The sequence below is a fragment of the Lynx canadensis genome, chromosome C1 (assembly GCF_007474595.2).
Source record: "Lynx canadensis isolate LIC74 chromosome C1, mLynCan4.pri.v2, whole genome shotgun sequence".
Lineage (NCBI taxonomy): Eukaryota > Metazoa > Chordata > Mammalia > Carnivora > Felidae > Lynx > Lynx canadensis.
In genome coordinates this window covers 165,904,371-165,928,840 of record NC_044310.1, presented here as the reverse complement: position 1 = coordinate 165,928,840, position 24,470 = coordinate 165,904,371, and the positions used below count along the sequence as shown (strand labels likewise).

At 40.4% G+C, this 24,470-nt stretch overlaps 1 protein-coding gene across 10 annotated transcripts in view; it reads right to left on the bottom strand.

Annotated features, from left to right (window-relative positions):
• Positions 1-24,470, bottom strand: part of OSBPL6 (oxysterol binding protein like 6) — a 118,370-nt gene that overhangs the window by 55,128 nt on the left and 38,772 nt on the right. For all 10 annotated transcript variants that reach the window (XM_030326167.2, XM_030326166.2, XM_030326168.2 and 7 more), the window contains exons 3-8: positions 17,734-17,826; positions 10,041-10,163; positions 7,399-7,452; positions 5,984-6,097; positions 5,697-5,867; positions 2,500-2,632 (exon numbers count right to left, since the gene is read on the bottom strand). In XM_030326167.2, the coding sequence (XP_030182027.1) occupies positions 2,500-2,632; positions 5,697-5,867; positions 5,984-6,097; positions 7,399-7,452; positions 10,041-10,163; positions 17,734-17,826 (688 nt within the window). The remainder of the gene's footprint in view (positions 1-2,499; positions 2,633-5,696; positions 5,868-5,983; positions 6,098-7,398; positions 7,453-10,040; positions 10,164-17,733; positions 17,827-24,470) is intronic.

Genomic DNA, 24,470 nt, shown 5'->3' with positions numbered 1-24,470 from the left:
ATAGGCTGGATGAGGAGCTGAGATTTATACAGTTTTCAGTCTTTTTGAGAGGGTTATGGTTGCATGTGCTCTGGAGTCAGACCACCCACGCTTGAACCCCAATTCCACCGTCGCTAGCTGTGTGAACTTGGTCGGAGTGAGTTGATTCCCCTGAATCTAGGTTTTCTCATCTGTAAAACGGCTCTGAGAGGATCAAATGAGTTGATGCATACAAAACAGCTAGGACAGTGCCTGTCACACAGGAAGAGCCTGATACCTGTTAGCTGCTGCTATTATCACTGCCACCGACCCCCCTCATCATCACCATCACCGCCACCACTCCCATCACCATCACCACTATCTCATCAAAAGGGAGATTCCAGCTGACACTATGCGCGTGCCTGTCATCTCCGAAGTGCAGAGCGTAGTCGTTAGAATCCAGTTGGCCTGCCCTAGGCCTCCAGCTCTCCCCAGGTATTTGCTGTGTAACACGGGCTAGGTATTTGACCTCTCGAAGCATCGGTTTCTCTATCTATAAACACATGGTTCCTAACTCCTGCCTGGTACTACTGTGAAGATTCACATAAACCACGTATGTAAAGCGCCCAGTTCAGTGTCTGGCCCATTAACGAGCTCCCAGTCAACCAGAGTTACTATTACAGATGCCGAAGGCAGAAGACTGAACCTTGATCGATCCCCACAACTGACGCTGACCAGACAAGAATCCAGGGAAACGGAGAAGGAGCAGTTGGAGAAAAAGGAAAACTTCATGGGGTCTCAGGGAGAAGTTCTCACAGAGGAGGTCCTACAGGGCAGGTCAGAGATGAGGTCTGAGAACAGAGTGGAGATCAGATGACCTCTTGCTACTAAGAATGCCTTTTTCATTGAGCAAAAGGGTCAAATATCAAATTACGGAGAGAAGCTGGAGTCTATGGACAGAGAGTAGAAGTGAATGGAAGATAAGGCTGTCTTCCAGAGAAGGGGTAATTACTGCACTAAATCCTGAAGGAAACAGAGAGGCAGGATAGAAGACACAGGTAGAGTAGTCAGGGTGGGAAGAAGCAGGAGCACCCCAAGACAGGAGAGGAGGCACAGGGAAGGGCCATGAGTATTCTAGAGCACACAGAGAGACAAACGCATCCCTCTTGCCCCACCAGCCAGGGGCTTTCCTGGCATCAAAGCCAATGTCTCTTCACTTTGGTCAGATGAATGGATTTTGCCCCAGTGGATGGTGTCAATCTTGTCGGCAAAGGAGGCATCCAGGTTAAATACCATGCGTGTTTACAAAACTGTGAAGTTAGCAGACAGGTGGAAACATCTAGAACCACTGCTGAGGCGAGACTACAGTGTTTTAAGACAGTGAGGTTTGGCTTCTTTCCCCAACCTGAAGACCACATACTCAGATGAATATCTGTGTGTTTTGTGAATACATTTAAGTACAAGCCTTTGAATGGAATGTCAGTTGGACATGCTTTATGAATATAACATCCTGTGTAAAATCATATTTTCACATAAAGATTGAGTATGGGATGTGTCCAGGGCTAATCAAAATGCTGTGGACTTTGAGTTCACACATACATAGAACAAAAAAATATACATATACTTTTGGGGGTTGGGATCAAGATGAATTGCCAAACTTCAGTTTTTCTAAATGAGGACATAAGAAAATAATCCAACATCTACTTTCACCATAATTCCATAAGAGAAAATAACTTAATATAAATAAGTTAGGCCCAATATCATCACAAAATAATTTTTAAAAATTAAATCAATTTAGCTTTATAAAATCCTTGCCATGTTATCCTTGTTTTCTCAGTTTAGGTCAAATGAAAACTATCTCATAGAAAGGAAATGGTCTGTGGCAGTTTGGGCCAAAATGCTCAGTCAGGCTTATTACGAGGGAATAGAAAAGTTTCTGGAGATTAAGAGGCTCCACAACGGCAGAGTGAGGGAATTGTGTATATGTTCAGAATGGTTAATAACTGTCCCATGGTGGAACACCAAAACAGGTTAAGTGTGGCTAGGAGAGGCCATATAATTTTGCTACTTATTGCGGGTTGTCAGGAGACATACACCTGCTCTAGGACAAGTTGAAGCAGCAAAGGAAGCTGTACAAGTGACCTGGCAGCAGTTGAGAGCAAGGGTGGAGGTACCCCGGGGGCTGTACTGGGCTGTGAGATTGCCCCCAGGGTGTGGGGTGGGGCAGGTAGGAGACTAATGAAGAAAGACAGGGACTGGTGGTGAGGAAGGAGGTGACAAGGCCAAAGCGGAAAGGGGTGAAAGGCAGGGGAACGGGGAGACAAGATTCAGTAGTTGTGAGGGTACAGGAGAATGAACAGGTGGTAGGAAGATGGAGTCACGGGAAGGGGAAGGATCTGGTGCAGAAAAATAAGAACTAGAAAGGTGGAGGCAAACAAGGAGGCTGGAGGGGGAAGGGAGCAGCATCCACAGTTCAAGTTCACCTCTTTCGTTTCTGTTCTCGTGGCTTATCCTGAGAGCCTGCCCTGGGCAAGAACTAACCTTCTGCACACCTGTCCATTTCTTCCGAGTCCTGTAACCAGGCTGCCACCTTGCTCTGGCCGGTCGTGCAGGTAGCGGGGAGGCTGTTGCTGCACGGTAAAGGGGACTGCCATGGAAAGCTGTTTGCTTGCACCTACAATGAACAAGAGGAAATGGATGGTTAAGCAGAAACAGTATATTTAAGTGATTTAAACAATTTTTTTGAGATATCCTCAAAGTGACATCAAAAAAGAGAAGAAAGAGCACCCTGGAAATAGGGAGGAAGCCTCGGGGTTAAATGTGTACATGCTCAGTGAAGCTGAAATTGGTAAGTGGTAACACTCATTAAGCCACTATCTCCACCATATGAGGAGTGGAAAACACTGATGTATGTTATATCTCATATCTTAAGGGTCTGCCAGCTCAAATTCCCAAAAAATTTAATTTGCTCAGCAAGTTGTATTGGGCATGGGGTCCTTATTACAGGACTTCTAATTCATGAGTGAAGGCCTTTCCTTTCCAGAAGCTCTTACTTCCTTACGATCAGCTCAAGGCCTCATCAGCCACATGTGATTCCTAAATGCATTATCCACCATCCAGCAGCTGCGCACTGCTTTGAATGCATATTAAAAACTGTAACATACAAAAAGTCAGCATTGGCAAATTATCATTATCTACAGCTGATAGACTTTCCCGTAAAGGGATTTTATGTGAAATGAAGTTGCAGGAAGTATAGTAAGGAGATAACGCAGTGAGTTCAGTGAACACTTAGTTGAAAAAGCAGGAACTTACTTTTGAAAAAGCTGAAACAATGTCAAAACTCCATATCTGACTTTCATATTCAATTACAATTGATTGTGTCTGTCCTAAATCATCATGAAGTGAAAGATGCACGTATTTAGCAAACCCAGACTTATTTATTACCCACATGGGGCCACATACCAATTAACGTTCAGGACTCTCATAATTTGATACTTAGAATGCAAGCCAAGTGACAAAAAACTCTCTTCACTCTTTATTGCGTTCTGCTAAGTGTCACGGAGATCTTTCACCAAGTTCAATCTTAGAGGTGTGTCATTCGTAACTACAGCAATAGATCTTCTATGAAAAGCAGAGCTAAAGAGCTTCTTATACCAAGGCAAACAGTGGAGAAGAACTGGCTTCAGTTCTCCATTCTCGGGTATCACCCAAGTTATTTAATAACTAACACAGGGATGAAAATACTACATCTTTTATCAATAGTCTATGCCAAAGATGCAGGCAGAAGCATCTTAAAGGATTAAATGTTCATATTTTTAAAATATCCTTCTGGGGGCGCCTGGGTGGCTCAGTCGGTTGAGAGACCGACTTCGGCTCAGGTCATGATCTCACGGTTTGTGAGTTCGAGCCCCGCGTCGGGCTCTGTGCTGACAGCTCAGAGCCTGGAGCCTGCTTCGGATTCTGTGTCTCCCTCTCTCTCTCTCTCTGCCCCTCTCCTACTCATGCCCTGTCTCTGTCTCAGAAATAAATAAACGTTAAAAAAAAATTTTTAATATCCATCTGGGATATAATTCTTATTTAGTTTGGACTAACCCTGGGATTCATTCTATTCTGTGGTGAGAACTCAGGGGGCCTGGAAAACCTGAGGACTGTCTTAGTCATTGTGTGTTGGGTCACCCAGTAAGTGCTCTACTTCCTACCCTCTGACCTCCTTCTTTTTCACTTCAGAACTGGATAGTATGAGGGTTAACCCAATACCTTGGTCCTAGGAGGAAGATGTTGGTTAAACAATTCTTGGCAAGGCTACCACCAGAATGAAACAAGGTTTAAGAGCCTTGTGAAACATAATTAATGGGATTTAACAAAAATCACTTAAGTGACTCCCATTGAAATAGTAAATAATGAGGGTGCCTAGGTGGCTTAGTTGGTCTGTTGAGCATCCGACTTCGGCTCAGGTCATGATCTCATGGTTTGTGAGTCTGAGCCCCACATCGGGCTCTCTGCTGTGAGCACAGAGCCCACTTCAGATTCTCTGTCCCCGCCTCTCTCTGCCCCTCCCCCTCTCATACTCATGGGCACGCATGTGAGCACTGCCTTTCTCTCTCAAAAATAAATAAAAAACATTTAAAAAAAATAGTAAATAGTGAATACAGCAGTATTTCATGTAATCTGATTTGAGTAATCTCGCAGATTCCATGAGGTTTTTCAACGTTTTGCTAAGGACACTTGGATATATATTACATACATCCCTAAATAAGAAAGCAGAGAAAAGCAGAATCTTCACTGAAAGGTTCTTAAACCCAAATCTTTATGGCAGCCAGTTATTCATTCACAGATGTCTGTGTTCTCAATATCAGGTGCCAAGTGGGAAGCTGGAACACCCCTGGGCACTGCAATGTGGCTATGGTTCAGAAAACTTAATTACTGAATCAAAGGCAGAAACAACCGTCTCCCTGTCTCTTGTCCTCACTTCAGTTTTTAACAGGCAACACCTCTAGCTTTTCAGCCACATGAAAAATATGAACCCTTAATACAGGCCAAAGAACAACTTCAGCCTGCCGTAATCTGGTACTTAGTACAGTGGAAAGGGCACTGACTTTGGAAACACAGAGATGAGGATTTGGATTCTGGCTCAGCTGTTTAATGGTTATGTCATTTCTTTGAAAAAATTTTTTACTGTCTCTGAGTTTAGTCTATATTAAAAACTAGAGATGAGTGTCAAATGCTTAACACAATGGTTAATCACTCAAATAGTCTACTACTATTTGAGGGATTATAGTCACATTCTTTAGCCAACTTACCTTAACTTCATGGGCAAATTCAATGGTATCTCTCTGAGTCATGTATGCAATATATTACACATGTAATATATTCAAGGTAGAGAAGCAAATTTAATTTTCAAAACTTTGTGGTCTTCTTATTACCACCCAGGAAAATATCAATTTCTAGGGGCTGATTAGCCAAATGTTCACTCTACTTCCTAATATCCCTACAAAGCCATATAAAATTAGGATATGGTCCATTCATAGAAAGGAAAAGTAACTATTAATTCTCTTGGTGATCCACATTCTACCTAACCTATACTTGTGATTAACTCTGATGCCAAATGTCACTGTTGTCTTGAGGGTTAGTTTACAAAATAAATCTTCTCTTCCTGGTTTGTCAAATGACACTCAGTTATGTGCCTACATAATTTTCCAAGCAATTTCTGGGCTGATTTTTATATAACAGAGTCGTACCTTTCCATCCACAACAGAAACATTAGCAGCTGGTGAGGATTCAGCTGTGGAGGTTGAAGGAAATATGTGAAAACTAGCATCTCTTGGTGATCTGACAATTTCATTCTGCCGATACAATCGATGATGGCGCAATTTGGAGACCCATGCATCAAACCAGTCCTGGGATTTCACCTAAAACAATGAACAAGAGGAGATGGTAATGGTGAAACCAATCTCCTGTTTACCACTGGCACAGGCAAGTGAATTCCCCTGATAAAGGCAGAAAAACTATTGAGAAGTGACTTTACCTTCAAATGGTAGATATGCTCTTCTGTGTCAAGGTCTATTCTCCGAGCTTTCTTTTTAATTGACATGACCGAGAGTCCAACATCAATGCTTCCATGGACCTTCCCCTTTTGAATCTGAAGTCAGAAGACTAGTAAATAGGCTAGAAGGATATATGATTTGATGTGTTTCTGTACTGAAATGAGCTTAATGTAATCTTTAATTTATCTTTGGGAAAGGGAATACCACACCTTCTTTACACAAAGAAAAATGGTTAAGGTTCTGAGGTTAAGGTCCTTAATCTGAGGACAGGTGAAGTTTCTGTGACTTCTTCACACCAATTTCAATAAACAAGACTATTCATTTATTTTTCTTTTCTTTTCTTTTTTCTTTCTTTCTTTCTTTTTTTTTTTTTTTAGTTTATTTGTTTTTAGTAATCTCTACACCCAGCGAGGGTTTGAACTCATGACCTGAGATCAAGAGTTGCATGCCCTTCAAATTGAGCCAGCCAGGCACCTAAGACTATTCATTTCTTAGTCCTGTCTCTAGCACAACGTATAATGCTAATCTTCATAATTCTAGATTGCAAAGCTTATATCCCAAAAAAGATAGGCTTAGTGGTTCCTAAAATAACCATGGTCAATCTTTGACCCACAACTCAGAACATCCCCAAGTAATCAACTAGAAGACAGCTGCTGAGGCAGAACCAGGCAGCTGAGACTGAGAGCACAGAGCAGCCAGGGCTCCCTCTTGGCTGCCTTTGTCTGATCAAGGACACACAGCTGATTCAGTGAAAGAGACGGGGACAAAACTGAAATCTGAGCCCTCTGTTATTTCCCCTACACCACAATGATAAGAAGGATGGCATTTTCCCGTTTTACATGCAAACAACTACTTCTTATATTAAAGAAAAATAATTTGTAATAATTTTACTGAGTTGGGATTCCCAAGATAAAAGGATGCATGAAACACAAATGAAGTTCATAAGATAGGTTTCAAAAGGATATAGACAAGAACAAAGGTTGCTTTAAATCTCAAAAAAAGCACATAAAGCATAGTTCATTGAGAGATGCATAAGAAAAAAAAAGTCTATTTGGGTTTTCTCTCCAAGACAGAAGGGGTGATTTTTATTAGTGTATCACTTTTAGGTGTAACCTTCTGTTTTGAAAAACACACATCACAATTGTTAAATTAAATCTTCATGCTCCCATCTGAGATTTTTATGCTAGCTTGAGCATAAGCATGAAACACATCTTCCATGGGACATGGAAGTTTGGTAACTTATTAATATATGTGCTGCCGAAGTGAGCAGGGTAACTTATTAAATCTTACAGGCACAGAAGAGCACAAAGCTGGTAGCTATGTCACAAGGCTTACACAACTGTGGTGTTTACTCACTTTAAAACAATCTTCGAAACATGTCCTGTGTGCTACTTACATCGAGTGGTGCCTTGGAATACTTTAACATGCCATTATCCAGGACAAAAAACCGCTGCAAGAACCAAACAACGCCCAGTTACCGTCTACATTTTGAATTCTATAAAACATTCACAAGCATGGGTCTAACGTTGCTTGGCATTAAGTAATCAGTATGTTTGATCATTTTAACTTATATGAATTCAGTGTACCTGGCCATAGTCAGTCACATTAAATGGTAAGGAAATCTGAGCTTGAATTCCATACTATTAGCTTACTAGGGTTCTTTTACACACAATCTGATGGAGAGCGAATCTCTCGCCATGCTTTTCCTTGAAGGGAGTGGGCCTGGGGGATGGAGTCTCAGGACCCACAGCCAAGACTTTTGAATGAACCACATCAGGGTGTCTTTGAAAGTGAGAAATGAGAATAACTCAGTTTAGATCACAGTGATTCTGTAAGGAGCTTCTCTACAGGGAATTGTTCACTCTGGATGTAAACTCCTGCATTTCCCTGGATACCACGGAAAATTCCTAAAAATGCTCAAGTCTGTTACAGAAGCCAGTGAACTAGATCTAGGAGTAATAAATTATCTGGAACATTTACGAAGGAGCTTTAGCAATATATTTGTTATCTCCACTTAGCAAAATGCTTGCATTTCACTAAAAGAGATTAAAAATACTTCTAAATTACATTCAGGGTTAAAGAGAGAGAGAGAGAGAGAGAGAGAGAGAGAGAGAGAGAGAGAGATTTTTGGCAATTTTTGTCTCCTTCAAGAAGCTCCTGGTCCACTCCAAATGAATCTAGCCATTATTGCTCCACAAACACTCAGGAAGACTCTGCTGGTTTCCTTTCCATGGGCAATTCACAAGGGAACAAACAATTCTCAGGACCCACTCAAACAACGGGTCCAGTGCCCTCCTATGGTCTCTAAAAGTGCAAGGAGTCTTTCTATGGCTGGAAAATTACTCTGCTGGGAAGGTTTTATGTGATTTGGGACCACTTAGCTGCTGAGATAGCAGGTGGTCAAGCCCAGGGATACTCTGCACAGAACTCACAGAAAGCCATGAAAACCCTTTTGACACAGGTACTGGGGGGGCAATAAGAAAGCACCAAAAGAAAGTATCCCCACAGCTGAAAAACACTTGATTACTCAATCACCCAAGACACGGGCAATCACATATGCTGATGCTTGACTAAATATCTGATGGTGCTAGAGACCAGGAGAAAAGGCAATCCAAGTTGAGAACCTCCTACTACTGATATAGAAAAATGCTCAAAGGTATGGCCTAGAAAGAATGGCTGTTGAACCACTGAGATGTGGACCTGAGAATGCTAAATTAAAGTTAGTGATTCATGTAACATTGGTTTCTTTGACTTCTTTTCTCTACTTTTCCATTTCTACCTATCAAAGAATGTTAGCAGGTATAACCTACTGTGTGATCATGGGGGAAGAGATTAGCAAGGCCAGTGATTCGAGGAATTGCAAAGTGGTGAAGCCAGAATGAAAAGCAAAAGGTGATTCTAGGAAGCAGTATGGCCAGCTGGCCAAAATCCAAGGAAGAACAAGGGTGGACAGAAATTTTGGTATTGGGATAATATTATGGGTTCAGGGGAGACTGAGAAGGCTTCTGAAAGGAACATTAGAAGCCTCTTTGAGCTATTTTTATTTCACGCACAGAGACTGGGAAGTAGGGCATTTGCCGTCGGTTAATTTTTAAGTCTTCCCCTTAAATCGCAAAAAATGTGTTTGCAAAAGATGCTATAATCCATAATATCCCTGTTTTGGGCCACTGGAGAGTCACCAGCCAGTCAGTTGGGCCAATAGATCCATCTGCTCTGAGATGAAATCCATCAGCAGGTGCGGCAAGTACATGAACCTGTTCTTCCAGTGATTTCAGAGAAGGTACTGGTGGTCTGTCGAAGGCCTTATATTGAAAATGGAGGATAATTTTCTCCTTCTTAGCCTCACAGAATTCTTGTTACTTAGATAACTGCATTGGTGTAGTACAAAATATTTTCTCCATAATTAAAACTGGAAGATGGAGAAAGGATGTAGAGGTAGGGGAGAGAGGAATAAATCACATACTTTTAAGAGCAGTAAACAGACTTCTGTGATTTTCCACCTTTAGTTTGCACTGGTAACAGTAATTCCAGGACTTTATTCCAAGGACTTAAATGGAAATTTGTGTATAAGGATGTTCATCACAACAGCATTATAGTAAATAAGTTAGATATATCCTACATGTGCAGCAATAGGGAATTGGTTCAATAATGGTGCGATATATAGCATAAATCCATCCAATGGAACGGAACATATGCATGCATTTAAAAACATCTTATTTCAGAGAATATTTAATAAGCATACATTCATGTTATTATTTTTCTATATTCATATTATTTTTAAATGAAAAAGTAGAATAGACAACATGTACAAACTGGATTTTAAATATAATGTAAAATATTTTTTCCCTGCATACAGATATTATGTATTTCAGACTTAAATGGGTATAATGGGTTGTAGCCCACACAGTTAAACAAAAAAGGCTTTGAAAATTAGTTTTACACATACAACCATTCTCTTCGTTTCCCACCTAATGACACCAAATAAGATCTTCTCTATTGACGACGAAGGTCTGGAGATGAATATGATGAAAATGGTACCTTGTGCCAGCCTTTTAAAGGCCATTTTCTTTTCTTCAGCATAAAGCCTTCATGTTTGTCTGGTCTCTGGACATTGGTTTGGCCTATTTTCAGCCCTTCTATAATTTCCCAGCTGTCAGCTTCCTGAGAGAAAAGAAGAAAAACAAATCACGTATTTCTCGGTGTTTGATGACACAGTCAAAGCAGACTCTTAAGTAGAAGCTGCTTTTGAAACAACACTGGACACACCGGAAGTCTGAACCACATTCTGAAGCAAATTCTAACATCAGACACAGCGATGCACTTATAAGTGAAGTTAAAATGAGTTTCCAGTAGACCTGGATGCATGCAGGTCCATCAGAGACGGGTTGGGGGCTGGGGGCTGGGGGCTGGAGCAGAATGGAGTTTTGATTGCGTGTCCTCAGAAGATTTAAAATGCATTTTTCCAGACAGTTCATCTCTGGGCACAAAGGCACTTTAACGTTTTAAAGTAAGGCTGTTTTGATGACAAATGTTCAATTAGTGTGGAGACCTGGGCTCCTGTATAAAATGGAAAGGCTGCAGTGGTCTGAGTGGCCCATCACCTACCCAGCTAAAAGCAGTGCTACGGGCTGCACGTATTTCAGAGGGCTCGTGAAATGCCCTGCCTGCCACAGGACACTCAGAAGTCCATGCTTTCAGAGACACACATCCTGAGAAACACTCACCCTTGGGCGCCCATGTAAAGAGCACCAGACTTGAAAGCCAGAAATCTTGGATTTTAGAGGCTATGCTATCACCCTCCTCTGTTAAAAACAGGCCAAATCATGGTTTCCTCTTTCATAAGACATAAGACAAGACATAAGTCTTGTCTATGATGTCCAAATTTTTTAATGAGCTGTCAACATTTAAAAGTCAGACGATTTCAGGTATAAAAAATCTGAATTTTGAGTGTTTTGCTAAAGTCTATCAGATCTGGCAGCATTGGGTCTGCCCTGAGGGATGGGTGTCCAGACATGTTCAGTTCGTCACGGCCCCCCTCAGGCCTGCTTCCGTGTTAGATACCCAACCCTTAGCGACATCCTGGGTTTTCAAATCCCTGGACCGGGCGGTTCCTACGGGCCTACGCCACCCTGAAGTAACCGCTGACCTGGCAAACACTCCCATTCAAGATCTCAGGCATGGGTCACAAAGCAAGCAGTAGAGGCAGGAGCAAACATCACATCCCATTCACAACTGCTATGATCCTGCCCCCGGCGCAGGGAAGCACAATCTCTCGGTGTAACCTGCCCCACTGCCTCAGCTTCAGAAAGCGGGACGAGCCCACAGATCAGGGCAGGCATCTCTGCAGAATGCCCCATCCCAAACGGACTCAGGAAACTGTCTTCTGAAGACATATATTCTATCAGGAATCATCCTTCAATCACACAACAAGGCTCCAACAGGAACTGATGAGTTCCATCTTGGACTTGCTGGCACAAATGTCTAGGTGGTGGCCGCCCCTGCTGAAGGACTGTGAGGCTCTGACAAGGCCCAGAGGCAAAGGTGCCACGATTGGTTACGGACATTGGCCCTGGGGACGAGAAGGGAGAGGCTAGCATTTTATCATCCATTCCTCTTTTCCTTTTTTCCCTCCTTCCATCCCAGAAGCTGCTTGCCCTATGGTCAAGTCAAATCTATGTTTAAGTCCAAGCATGTATAAATGGGGTGTGTTTTTTCACAGTAAGTTATATTTCTAGGAGATGCAGCTGAACATTGCTTCATTCTAGCATCGCTAAGCCTAGGAGACACTCTTGGCTTATGAAAAGCCCTCTAAGCAAACATCATGCCTCTGTCCTCCCAAATGCAACTGTAAATGTCCCCTACTCCACAAGGAAAACCAATCTGAGACCAGTGTCATTTCTTTATCTACTTGGTCATCCCTGAGGGGTCCCCACTGAATGAACTATTTACCTTACAAAAACATACCTACTAATATTCATTTAGCAACATTAAGAACACTTTACAGTAACTGTTAGTGTCCCATTAAATTAAAAAAAAAAATCCTGTTTCAGATTCTGTGTCTCCCTCTCTCTCTGTTCCTCCCCTGCTTGCACTCTGTCTCTGTCTCTCTCTCAAAAATAAAGATTAAAAAAAGAGTTGGACACTTAACCGCCTGAGCCACCCAGATGCCCCCAAGAAATAATATTCTATTTAAAGATAATACTGTTTATTTATTTTTTAAATATATGAAATTTATTGTCAAATTGGTTTCCATACAACACCCAGTGCTCATCCCAACAGGTGCCCTCCTCAATACCCATCACCCACCCTCCCCTCCCTCCCACCCACCATAAGCCTTCAGTTTGTTCTCAGTTTTTAAGAGTCTCTTATGCTTTGGCTCTCTCCCACTCTAACCTCTTTTTTTTTTTTCCTTCCCCTCCCCCATGGGTTCCTGTTAAGTTTCTCAGGATCCCCATAAGAGTGAAAACATATGGTATCTGTCTTTCTCTGTATGGCTTATTTCACTTAGCATCACACTCTCCAGTTCCATCCACGTTGCTACAAAAGGCCATATTTCATTCTTTCTCATGGCCACGTAGTACTCCATTGTGTATATAAACCACAATTTCTTTATCCATTCATCAGTTGATGGACATTTAGGCTCTTTCCATAATTTGGCTATTGTTGAGAGTGCTGCTATAAACATTGGGGTACACGTGCCCCTATGCATCAGTACTCCTGTATCCCTTGTGTAAATTCCTAGCAGTGCTCCTGCTGGGTCATAGGGTAGGTCTATTTTTAATTTTTTGAGGAACATCCACACTGTTTTCCAGAGCAGCTGCACCAGTTTGCATTCCCACCAAAAGTGCAAGAGGGTTCCTGTTTCTCCAGATCCTCTCCAGCATCTATAGTCTCCTGATTTGCTCATTTTGGCCACTCTGACTGGAGTGAGGTGATATAAGGATAATACTGTTAAGACATGTGGTTGAGCTGGTCAAAACTGTTAATTAGATACAGTAATATTTTTTGATATATATATTTAAAGTTTTTACTTAAATTCCAATTAGTTAATATATATAGTGTAACATTAGTTTCAGTAGAATTTTGTGATTTATCACTTATACACAACACCCAAATGCAGTAATTTTTTTAAAAAAATGTTTCTGATGAGACAGTTTCAGGCTGTATACCATGTTTTTTGGACAATACCAGTACAGGTGGCATTATCATCTGGAGCACAAAGTGGGGTGCTCTGGTATTCCCATTTTAAAATACTGAACTGGAGGGCGCCTGGGTGGCTCAGCCGTTAGGCGTCTGACTTCGGCTCAGGTCCTGATCTTGCAGTTTGTGGGTTTGAGCCCCACCTTGGGCCTCAGAGCTCAGAGCCTGGAGCCTGTTTCGGATTCTCTGTCTCCCTCTCTCTCTCCCCCCCCCCCCCCCCCCCCCGCTCGTGTTCTGTCTGTCTCTCAAAAATAAATAAACATTAAAATAATAATAAAATAAAATAAAATACTGAATTGCACCTCAACAAGTGAGCATTGCTTAGGAATAATGTTGCAATCATCAGAGAAGATACTAGGTTCTACTTTCACCAAAGAAAGTAGACAAAAAATTTCATAAAAATGATGGATTTTTACTGATTTCTTTTTAAAAGTTTGATATAATCACATAATTAAAGAATAACTCTCTGTATATGTATAAATATATTCATTAGAGCTTTCTCTGTTCTTAGATATCAGCTGTATTTAATGACATTTCAATTTTTAGTAGCCCTATCCATGTATAGCATCTCTAGAATAACATTTTTATTTTCAACTAGTTCTCATTTGAAGGCTAGTGTTCATCTTTCATCTATTCTGTGTGTGTGTGTGTGTGTGTGTGTGTACACATACATATATATGATGTGTGGTATGTGGGTGTATATATATATACATTATATATGTATGTGTGGCCATTATGTGTGGCTGTGTGTATATATACATATGATCTGCATGGTGTACGTGTGTGTATATATATACATATGTATAGGTATATATGTATACATGTATACATAAGTAAATACATATACATGTGATGAAGAATACTCTGGATAACTTGTAAAAATGGAAACATTTAATAATAAGTACAATGCTTTTTGGGTTTTTTTTTCTAATTAAACTCAGACCATAATACCAGCTTGTTCCTGTGGCACAATGGCTACTGATTTCTATCACAGTAGTATTTTTCTTAGTTTAACTACAGAGGAGGGAAATAAAGGGATAAGACAGAAAAGGCAAAAGGTTAAAATGTATTCCTTAAACATAAATGCAGTAGCTCCAAACAAATAACTCTATTTGCTCTGATTCAATATTACTAAACCCAAAGAAATTGAAAAGAATCCCAATACAGTTCTTATAGTTAAATAAGCTGTCCAACTGACAAAGAGGCAAAAAGGTAAATCCAGAGCAAACAACATCCTCCCTATTTCAATTATAACTGCAGATGACAATGTTATAAATAAGGTGTGTAAGAAATGAAAACAGCCCATCTCAGCACTTAATAGGACCCACCTCTATGCTTAGTAGACTAGGTCTATCTTAAGGAACTTAAAATTACTTTCTGAAAATTGAAGGAGTTTTTATAATTTCAATGGATATTAATTTTCTGTTTAAAAGTCTCCAATTTTTGTAGGTACACTTGTAATGGAAACAGTCAAAAGCCCTTATGTGATCATATCGGGACTTGAGTCAGATACACAAACATTTTTGCTATTACAGAAATTTAAAATATACTTTTAATCTAATAACAACAACTAAAATCAGAAAGTAACCTAGTAACAGCTCTCGTCTGTTCATTTGAGACACTTCCTTTCTCAAGGGTATACTCCAGAGGCATGAGTGTCGGGGATGGGGGTGGGGTGCTACATCGCCAAACTAAGAATTTCGACAAATCCTGAGACAGGACAATGTGTACTTCAAACAATGTTCTTCTACCGTCAACCAGGGCCCAGGAAGTCCATCTCTTCTCAAAGGGATGGTGAGATGCTCTGGTATCTGGAATGGATGGGACCCTCTGATTTCATGAGGCCCTGAGCAATGTGGTATTAATACAAAACACAACAACAACAGTATAGTCCTACAGCACAATCCAAGCGGGTAACAGTGTGGAAGAGTAATGGGAAGTGGATACAGTTGGTGCCCTACCTAGATGCCTGTAAGAGTCCAGTGGATCCACGCCCTAGCGGGAGAGGCTCCCTCCTTCTACTGTGAACTGCCTTTTACTGAAGCTGGGGCCATAGAGCCTGGGCATGAATCTCCCTCCTCCATGGCTGGGGCATCTACACCTCAGCATCTCCTTCCCTCAAGACTCTCAACTGCTGAAGGACACAAGAGTACCAACAGCTGACGGAACAAAAATCCCTGCCTCAGAGTGACAGCAACACTGTGATACAATTCATGCCCAGGGCTCACCGTAGAGTCGGGCTGAAGGTGGACTCCGGCCAAAACCACTTCTTGCCAGCACCGCACTGTCCTAACCTCTTCTCTTACCCTTTCTCCTGAGGGCTCTCCCATAATGAGCCACAAACACCCTAAGCCCAGTCTCAGGTCTTCCTTCTAGAGGACCCGATGTAAGAAAGGATGTAAAATAAAGTAACAGATGTGGTAAGTGCAGGGACAGGCTGGGGCCGAGGGTGCACTGGGGTAGGGAGGTGATAAACAGCATCTGAAGAAGGATTCCTGTGGGCCTGACTTAGAAGAGTAGGGGTTTCAGCTAGGGGCACTCCAGAAGGAGCAGACATGCAGCAGTGGAGGAGAGAAAGAGCATGGCCAGTGTAGGGAACTGTGTGCAGGTGGATGTAGCTGGAGTGTAAAGTGAGATGCCATGGAGGTTCGAGATGCAGTTGGTGGGGGACGAAGGACCCAAGCAAGTCTTGTGTGCGTTTGCTTATTATTATTATTATTAATTATTATACTTACTAGATCGCCAGTTTATTGTAAAAGGATACAACTCAGGAGCAGCCAGGTGGAAGGGATGCAGAGGACAAGGTACGGGGAAAGGGTGAGGAAGTTCCATGCCCTCCGCAGGGGTGCCAATCCTCCAGTGCCTCCCCGTGTTCACCGACCAGGAAGTTCTTCCTTATTTGTGGTTTTCAGCCCAGCAATTCTCCTTGTCATTTCTGTGTGTCATTCTCTTTTCACTGTGTATCTCTCACCATCCTGGTCTCTGTCACACACCACCTATCTGACTCCGGACAACTAGCTTACTTAGGCGCCAAGTCTCAGTTTCCTCATCAGTAAAATGAGAAGAACATCAATAGTCACCTCATCCAGTAGGTTGATTATGTGAGAGACTATATGTACTGACCCAATGTCTGAGACAAAGTAGACGCCCAATAAATGTTAGCTGCCATTCCCATGGCCCCAGGATTTATTTATTCTCTCTCTCTGTTAGCTGCCTGTAAGAGAGAGCTGATATTTTCAAAGAGATTACCAGTTGTATTTACCAAGTCACCATTCTCTGTTTGCCATTCAAATAGAAATCAGATCACTTTCTATTTCTCTCTAAATTATTTTTTAAGTTTAGTAACCCCCTTTCCTTAGATTAGCAGTCTACTCCTGTCCAATAACACAAACTTCATAGCTTGTAATATCTTCTAAATATGAAGAGTACAAGCACATATTTTCCATACCACTAGGGTAGGAAAGTGTTCTTTCCTTAAAGGATTCTGTTTAACACAGGGAAAGCAAAGAAGAATCAGTTCAACATATTTCAAAGTCGTTTGGGGGAAATAAAGTGCTATTTTTATATCTGAACTCAAAATCCCCATGCAGTCTACTTGCTGAGTTTCTCCACAAGACAGGCAGCCCACTGAAGATCGCAGGAGTCGAGCAAGAGGTAGGGGTGAGCAGGATGGCATCTCCCCAGCTTTTCTTTAGGATTTTGCATTTTAGACATAAATAAATTTAGATGTTTCCCTAGTCCATGAAAGACAAGGCTGAAGGGAGGGAATGCTGGCTTCCATTAAATGGAAGAGCTCTTAATAATCTGCAGTGTTCTTCCAAGAGCTCACTGCAAGGCAGGCCAGATATAAGGAGAAGGCTGGAACCCTCACGTCCAACAGCCCCTCAGGTAGGTACTATTTTATCTGCAGGTGGCCTAGCACTGAAATGGTCTAAGTCTGAATCCCTGCTCTGTTACTTTTTCTACTTTCTGCTAGCTTTTTCAGACGCTGAGCAAGTTACTAATTCTTGGTTTCCATATTTGTAAATGTAATAAATACCTCCACTGTATGGAGCTGTCTGCAAGGGTTATATTAAATGGGATAATGTATTTAAGCACCTGGCACAATGCCTGGTGCACAGTGCAGGGGCCATGATGGTAACAGGTGGTGTTGCTGGTGGTGGTGGTGTTATTTTTTATTTTTTATTTTTTTCTGTTGGACCCAGTGATTTTTTTCTTCCTATTAGCTTGGCATAGAAATATCTGCTCATGTCTCCAACAGGGGAACGATAATATTTTCTCTTCCTTTAAACTCCAGAGTATTTTGGATCTTTGTAACCTTGCAAATTGCAGCAAAATGTACTTTCATCTATTCCTCCCTTACACAGGGCAGAGAAACCTTACATACTGGAGGCAGAAAGACGTGGTAGCACAGTGCTACAATAGGTATCACAGCTACCTCAGGGGAGTCAGGTGTAAGGGCTGTTTACGATCCAGCTGGCCCACAGCAGGCATCAAGCCGTCTGAGAAAGCACCACATTCCACCACTGACCTTGGAGAGGGGGACGGGCTCCGGTTCTAGCAACTGCCGACTTACAGAGGGTTCGGTGCTGGAGGAAGCAGTCCTCTCCAAGACGTGGATACTCTGAAAATAAATGGAAATACATCCCAGGGTGAGACAGCCCACTTTTCACATGGATGGACACGGGGGCGAGGTCACACAGTGAACTACAGTAAACACAGTGAGCCATGGTAACGATGGCAAGTTCCTGAGGAGACCAAAGGCAGCAGCAACAGTCAGAAAAATGCCAGCACGGGATTTTGTTTTCCCCTCTTCCAGATATGCTCTACAACAGCTGGTTTGTCTTCGAGAAAAAGTCAGAGATTGCACACATTTAAAAAACCACAGAGCATGCCTCAACATATTTATTACTTTACGAGAATGTATATCCACCACTTAGACAATTAGCCTTACATAAAAATATCTGCTTACTTCTCTCTGAGGGCAACAGACAAAAGGGAAGGTCTACATCAAAAATACCAGAGCCTTAATACCACTTAGTCTCTAGAGTTTCTTATAATCCTTATGAAATCATTGTAATCGTAGTATCTTACAAAAATTCTTAAATGAGCAGAGAAGAAAATGATTCATCAAATACAAAACAGTAGATGTGTGTTATAGACTACAAAAAGCACTCACAGATCAGTGACTTTCCAACAGAAAAATAGCAAAGAACATTAACAGGCAACTCATGCAGGACATGTGAAAAGATGTTCAACCTCAACCTCAGAAGTATTCAAAGAAATGAAAACCAAATAATGATTTTTTTTTAAACCATTAGATTCAAGAATAGATCAGATGGGAGAAAGGGAGTATAAATCGGGTGTGATCTTTCTAAAGAGGAGCCATTTTATTTAAAAAAAACAAAAAACAAAACTCTCTGGAAAAAGAAGAACATGCCTCATTGACCTAGCAATCCCATAGCTAAATCTTTACCCTGAAGGAATCAGATTTGCTATACAAAGATATAAGGACAGACAGTTTACTATTATTTTACTATAGTAAAAAACATCTAACACATATGAGACTTATAAGGCAACTCCATGCAGTGATCGAAAATGACAATGTGGATCTATATCTACTGATATGGAAAAAATACCCCTGATGTTCTGTCAACTGAAAAATCAGGCTATCAAGAGTATGTAGAATATGATACTATACATATAATCAGAACATGTTCCCTAATGTTCACAGCAGCTGCATAAAGGGGATAGAATTATAGGTATTTTTAATTTTTTCTTATTTTTTAATGCAATGAGTAGATATAACTTGTGTATTTGGGAAAAAGTATTTTCTATGGGGGAATAAACCTGAAAGACATCAAAGAAATAACTCAATGGAATTAATATTTAGGTGTAGGCTGAAAATGAAAAGTAACTTTTTTACTCTAGTGGGAACATTTCACTGTTTCAATAAATGAGGTCAGTATTTTATTTACTTATTGAGGCCTCTGTTTTTTGATATCTCACTGGAAAATTATTAGGTTAATATTTGCTTTTTCAAGAAAAAATTACACTCCAACATGAGCCAAATTATTCTAATTTCTTGGTAAGTTTCCAAGCTTTTGGTTATTTCTATTACCTTGAGAATAAAGTGTCTGATTACAGATTTTGAAATCCTCCCCAAATGCATTTTTAAAATCATTTATTAGAGAATAATTGGGGCACCTGGGTGGCTCAGTCTGTTAAGCGTCATGATCTCATGGTTCATGGGTTCGAGCCCCACCTGGGAGTATGGAGCCTGCTTCAGATTCTCTGTCTCCTTCCCTCTCTGCCCCTCCCCCACCCATGCTCTGTCTCTCAAAAATAAATAAATATTAAAAAATTAAAAAAAAAACAAAGAATAATTACAGTGAAAAGTTTATGAACTGTTCCCCATTTCTCCAATTTTGAGGAAATATAAGAAATAAGAAAAGAACAGATATTTTGGGGCCAAATATAAAGTTGGGCAGCAAGAATTTCTAATCTGACACCTATAGTGTCCAAGGACAATCTAAGCATTAGCTGGGACTCTGTTCTTCCCATTTTTGGATTTATCTGAATGAGCAGAGAAAAATGATGAATGTAGCTCAGTATCCATATTTGTGTCAGTGCCTTTTGTGAGATAGTCAAAAGCAAAGGCATCTTATGGAGTGAAAAGCTGGTGGTGTGTGTTCAGATCTTAGACAAAAAGGGAGCAAAAGACTCAGGACTTGCATATTGATATTTTGGATAGGATCCTATTCAAAACATATCAGCTAAATTTAAATTTTAGATGTATTCTGAGAGCATATAATTAGAAACTAAAATGAGAATTTTGTTGCTGTTGAAACAAGAATGTTATGGGGCGCTTGGGTGACTCAGCTGGTTGAGCATCTGACTCTTGATTTCAGCTCAGGTCATGATCTCAGGGTCATGGGATTGAGCCCCACATTGTGCTCAGCACTGATCATGGAGCCTGCTTGGGATCCTCTCTCTCCCTGTCCTTCCCCACCCCCACCCCCGCCCCCTGCTCCCCGCCAAAACAAAACAAAACAAAACAAAACAACCCCAAGAATGTTATTACCTTCTTCTGGGAGGTAATGTCCCCCTCCCAACTTTCATTTGATTTTTACGTTTTAAAATGACAAAACTAATATACGCTCATTACAAAAGATTCAAACACAACAGAGAAATACAGAAAAGGTCAAACCTCCCATTCCTTTGCTGCTCATCACTTTACCCCTTAGCTTCTGGAGCACTGATTTATCAAAAGGTAGTCCATGAACCTGGGAGTCCCTAAGGCTCTTTCAGGGGGTCTGAGAGGTGAAAACTCCTTTTATAATAAAGCCAAGAAGTTACTTGCCTTTTTAATTCTCATTCCCTCATTAATGTACAGTGGAGGTTTTTGGAGGATACATAACATGTGGTATTATAACATATTAAACAGAAGCCGACTGAGAATCTAGTTGTTTTCTACAAACATCAGAAATTTTTTTTACAAAAATGTAAAACATTATAATTCTCACTAAAATTAATTTTGGTAATATTGTTAAAAAATTTTTTTTGATGTTTATTTATTTTTGAGAGAGAGAGACAGAGCATGAGTGGGGGAGGGACAGAGAGAGAGGAAGACACAGAATACGAAGCAGGCTCCAGGCTCTGAGCTGTCAGCACAGAGTCCGACATGGGGCTTGAATCCACGAGCTGTAAGATCATGACCTGAGCTGAAGTCAGATGCTTAACTGACTGGGCCACCCAGGTGCCCCGGTAATACTTTTTTAAAATAAAAAATGTTATTTAGGCTAGCATGTGGTGAGTCTATTTTATTTTTAAATATATTAAGGGGCGCCTGGGTGGCTCAGTCAGTTAAGTGGCCGACTTCGGCTCAGGTCATGATCTCGCGGTCCGTGAGTTCGAGCCCCGCGTCGGGCTCTGTGCTGACGGCTCAGAGTCTGAAGCCTGTTTCAGATTCTGTGTCTCCCTCTCTCTGACCCTCCCCCGTTCATGCTCTGTCTGTCTCTGTCTCAAAAATAAATAAACGTTTAAAAAATTTTTTTTAATAAATAAATAAATAAATAAATAAATATATTAAGAAATATTAAATTTTTATACACTTTAATTTCTAATACAGTAAATACAGACAGACATAATCCACATATACACAACTCTCTTTGAGGTCTTCATTAGTTTTAAAGAGGGTAAAGGGTTCCTGAGAACTGCTATTCTAGAAAAAATACTATAAAACTTTTGTGGTTATTAAAATGGAGAATTCTGACTTGCACCTAAGTTATTCTTTTTCTCATAAAGCTTATTTTCAGGAAAAGCATTTTTTAAAAAAACTAATATTTCAAAATTTACTTACAACTACTTAATCTACCTCAAACTAAATTATATAAATCTACTCATTAACAATCCCAAACTGTCCAGACACGTCACATAAACCGGTAAGAGGAAACCAAATCATGTTTCACGTACTCTTCAAATATATCTGAGAAAACCTTCCCTAATTGTAAATTCTATAAAGATTAAAAAAAAAAAAAAACCGTGAAAGTATTTTTTAAATGCATGAGTTGGTTTTTCTAAAAAAACAACCATGAGCATAAAAGATATATAGGTGTCAATGAACTCTGTCTGCCGGTGAAATGTACCTGTAATTCATTCATCCATCCATTGGTTCAATTAATCACCAAATAACCTATTGGTGATTGGGCCCCTGTACTGTGCTAGGAGCAGATGACAGGGTGGCGGAGAACAAAATAGACAAGAGAATTGCTCCTAATGATTATATTCTAGAGAGAGGTCTTATACCAAAGACCAAAAAAGGCTGAACAAATTTTTATAAACCTGCGCCTTAACTCTGTTCCATGCGGCTACTGCTTTTACTTGTTTCATATTGTCCAGGGAAATATCGTTGGCTTGAGCTTCTCTTTAAGGGCCCTCCTCAGCCCTCATCCTTGCAGGTTGCTGAGCAATAGAACACATATACATTGCCTCCCCCACCCCATCCCTGTCAAATAAACATGGTAAGGAAAGCAAAACTTGACCTTAGTAACTATGCAGGCAGGAAATAAAGGATTAACTCAGGAATTTAGCCAGGGGAAGGAAACTATATCCTCTAATTTCCAAACCAAGCCACAGACCTATAGAAGATCAATTTAGGATATTTAAAGTATGATAAAAATGAGTTTTGTCTCTATAGACACCTATCTATCCAATCATTTATTATTGTCCCATGATAAAAAATTAATCCACTACCTTAAGAATTGCCTTCATGGTGTTTAAAGTCAAAAGCATATCCTGAGGTTATATAATCACACACAATGCTTCATTATTTGTAGTGAACTATCTAAATACTTGAATGCTGCATTTTCAACATTGGCGGATAAAAAGAAGATAGTTTTCAAATTTAACCATACTCGGTGTTGGACTCTAGTTAGATTGGGGGGAACAAGTTCATATTCATCTTGGTATCCTGCCTCCTCTACTGCCAGCCCACCCTTGGCACAAGTCCTTGCAAATTGTAGCCGGTCAGAAATTTCTGGAATTTTTCAGTGCTCTCTGATTAATTTGTAGAGAACAGTCCCTCAGTAATTATTGACACATGATTAGGCATAAAACTGCCTTCTAGCTTCATCTTGGAATTATAAAAATCACAGCTCCAATAGGCTAGAACTTTTGAAAACATTTAAAGAACTTAACTTTTAAAATCGAAACATCCAGTGGATTAACCTCAGGGCTCTTGTTTATTCGATTTAAAGCTATGGTTGGTAAAATTTAATGCAGCAACATCTTCAGTAACAAAAATGAATCTGTTTCATAAGGTTTCCCTTAAGATCATAATTTGTGCTATATACTTTTGTGTACTTTTCTTCACAAGCTGGCTATTTTCACATTCTTTCACGGTAATGTGGAAATACTGTCAAGGTGTTATACATATTAGATAAGGCGCTTAAATAAAGGGTTACATAACCCTTTTATGTATGTATGTATGTATGTATGTATTTATTTATTTATTTATCTTTTATTTATTTATTTTATTTATTAAAAAAATTTTTTTTAAATGCTTATTTATTTTTGAGAGACAGAGTCAGAGTGTGAGTGGTGGAGGGGCAGAGAGAGGGGGAGACATAGAATCTGAAGTAGGCTCCAGGCGCCGAGCCATCAGCACAGAGCCTGATGCGGGGCTCGAACTCATGAACCGTGAGATCACGACCTGAGCTGAAGTCGGACGTTCAACCGACTGAGCCACCCAGGCGCCCCTGTTAATTATTCTTTTAAAGTCAAGTTTCCTTTCAAATCCTAAAATTACAACTTAATTTTCAGGTCAGTGGGGTTTTTTTTAAAGACTTTTTTTTAGAGTAGTTTTATAAAAGTTCACAGCAAAACTGAGAGAAAGGTACAGAGATTTCCCATATACCGCTGGCCCATATACTACATAGGCAAGGTCTCCCTTAGAGTCATCATCCCCCACCAGAGTGGTACATTTGTGATAGTGATGAACCTAGCTTGGTTACAGGTCAGTTTTCTAGGGAACTTATTAGCACACGCAGAGAAGGTGGGAAGTACTACTTGGCTAACCGTTTTTCCTCCTGCTCAAAGAGAACTGATGTATATTTCACTTAAAGCCAGGAGTCCAGGACAAACATGCCACTACAGCTCTTTAATTTGGTAAAAGTTCATCCAGTGCAACTCCTGCAGAGGGGAACATGACTCTAACATGAGAATGCACAAGATCTGAACAGCTCTCCTGGTTTGTTGGGTCTGTCCGTTTACTCATTTCATTTCAAAGACATATAGGAACTGCTATAACTATTTCAGGCCATGGCTACAAATTTCTGTATAGATTCACTTTTCATACAAGTTTAGCAGAGTAAAAAGGAGAACTGGCCCACCTCTCTCTAAATGTTAACTCTGCTGAAATTGTCCGATGATCCTATCTAAGCTATTTTCATAATCATCAACTATATAAAATATTTTCAAAGAAAAATACCGAAAATAATTTCTAAACCTCTAAAGGATTTTCTCCTTCAAGCTTTTGGTTGCTAGGCATGTGTCTCTTCTAGTGACACTGAATTCTAACACAGCAACACTATTTCAGTGATGCTCGTAACCTTCATGTGATAGTGCTGATGACAACGATGGTGGAGACAGTTAATATTTGGTGTTCTCTATATCCCTGTCTCCAGGTTTTACATGGATTATTTCATTCCATTTCCACAAAAAGCCTTTGAGTAATGACTATGACATTTATTTTATGGCCGATTGAAT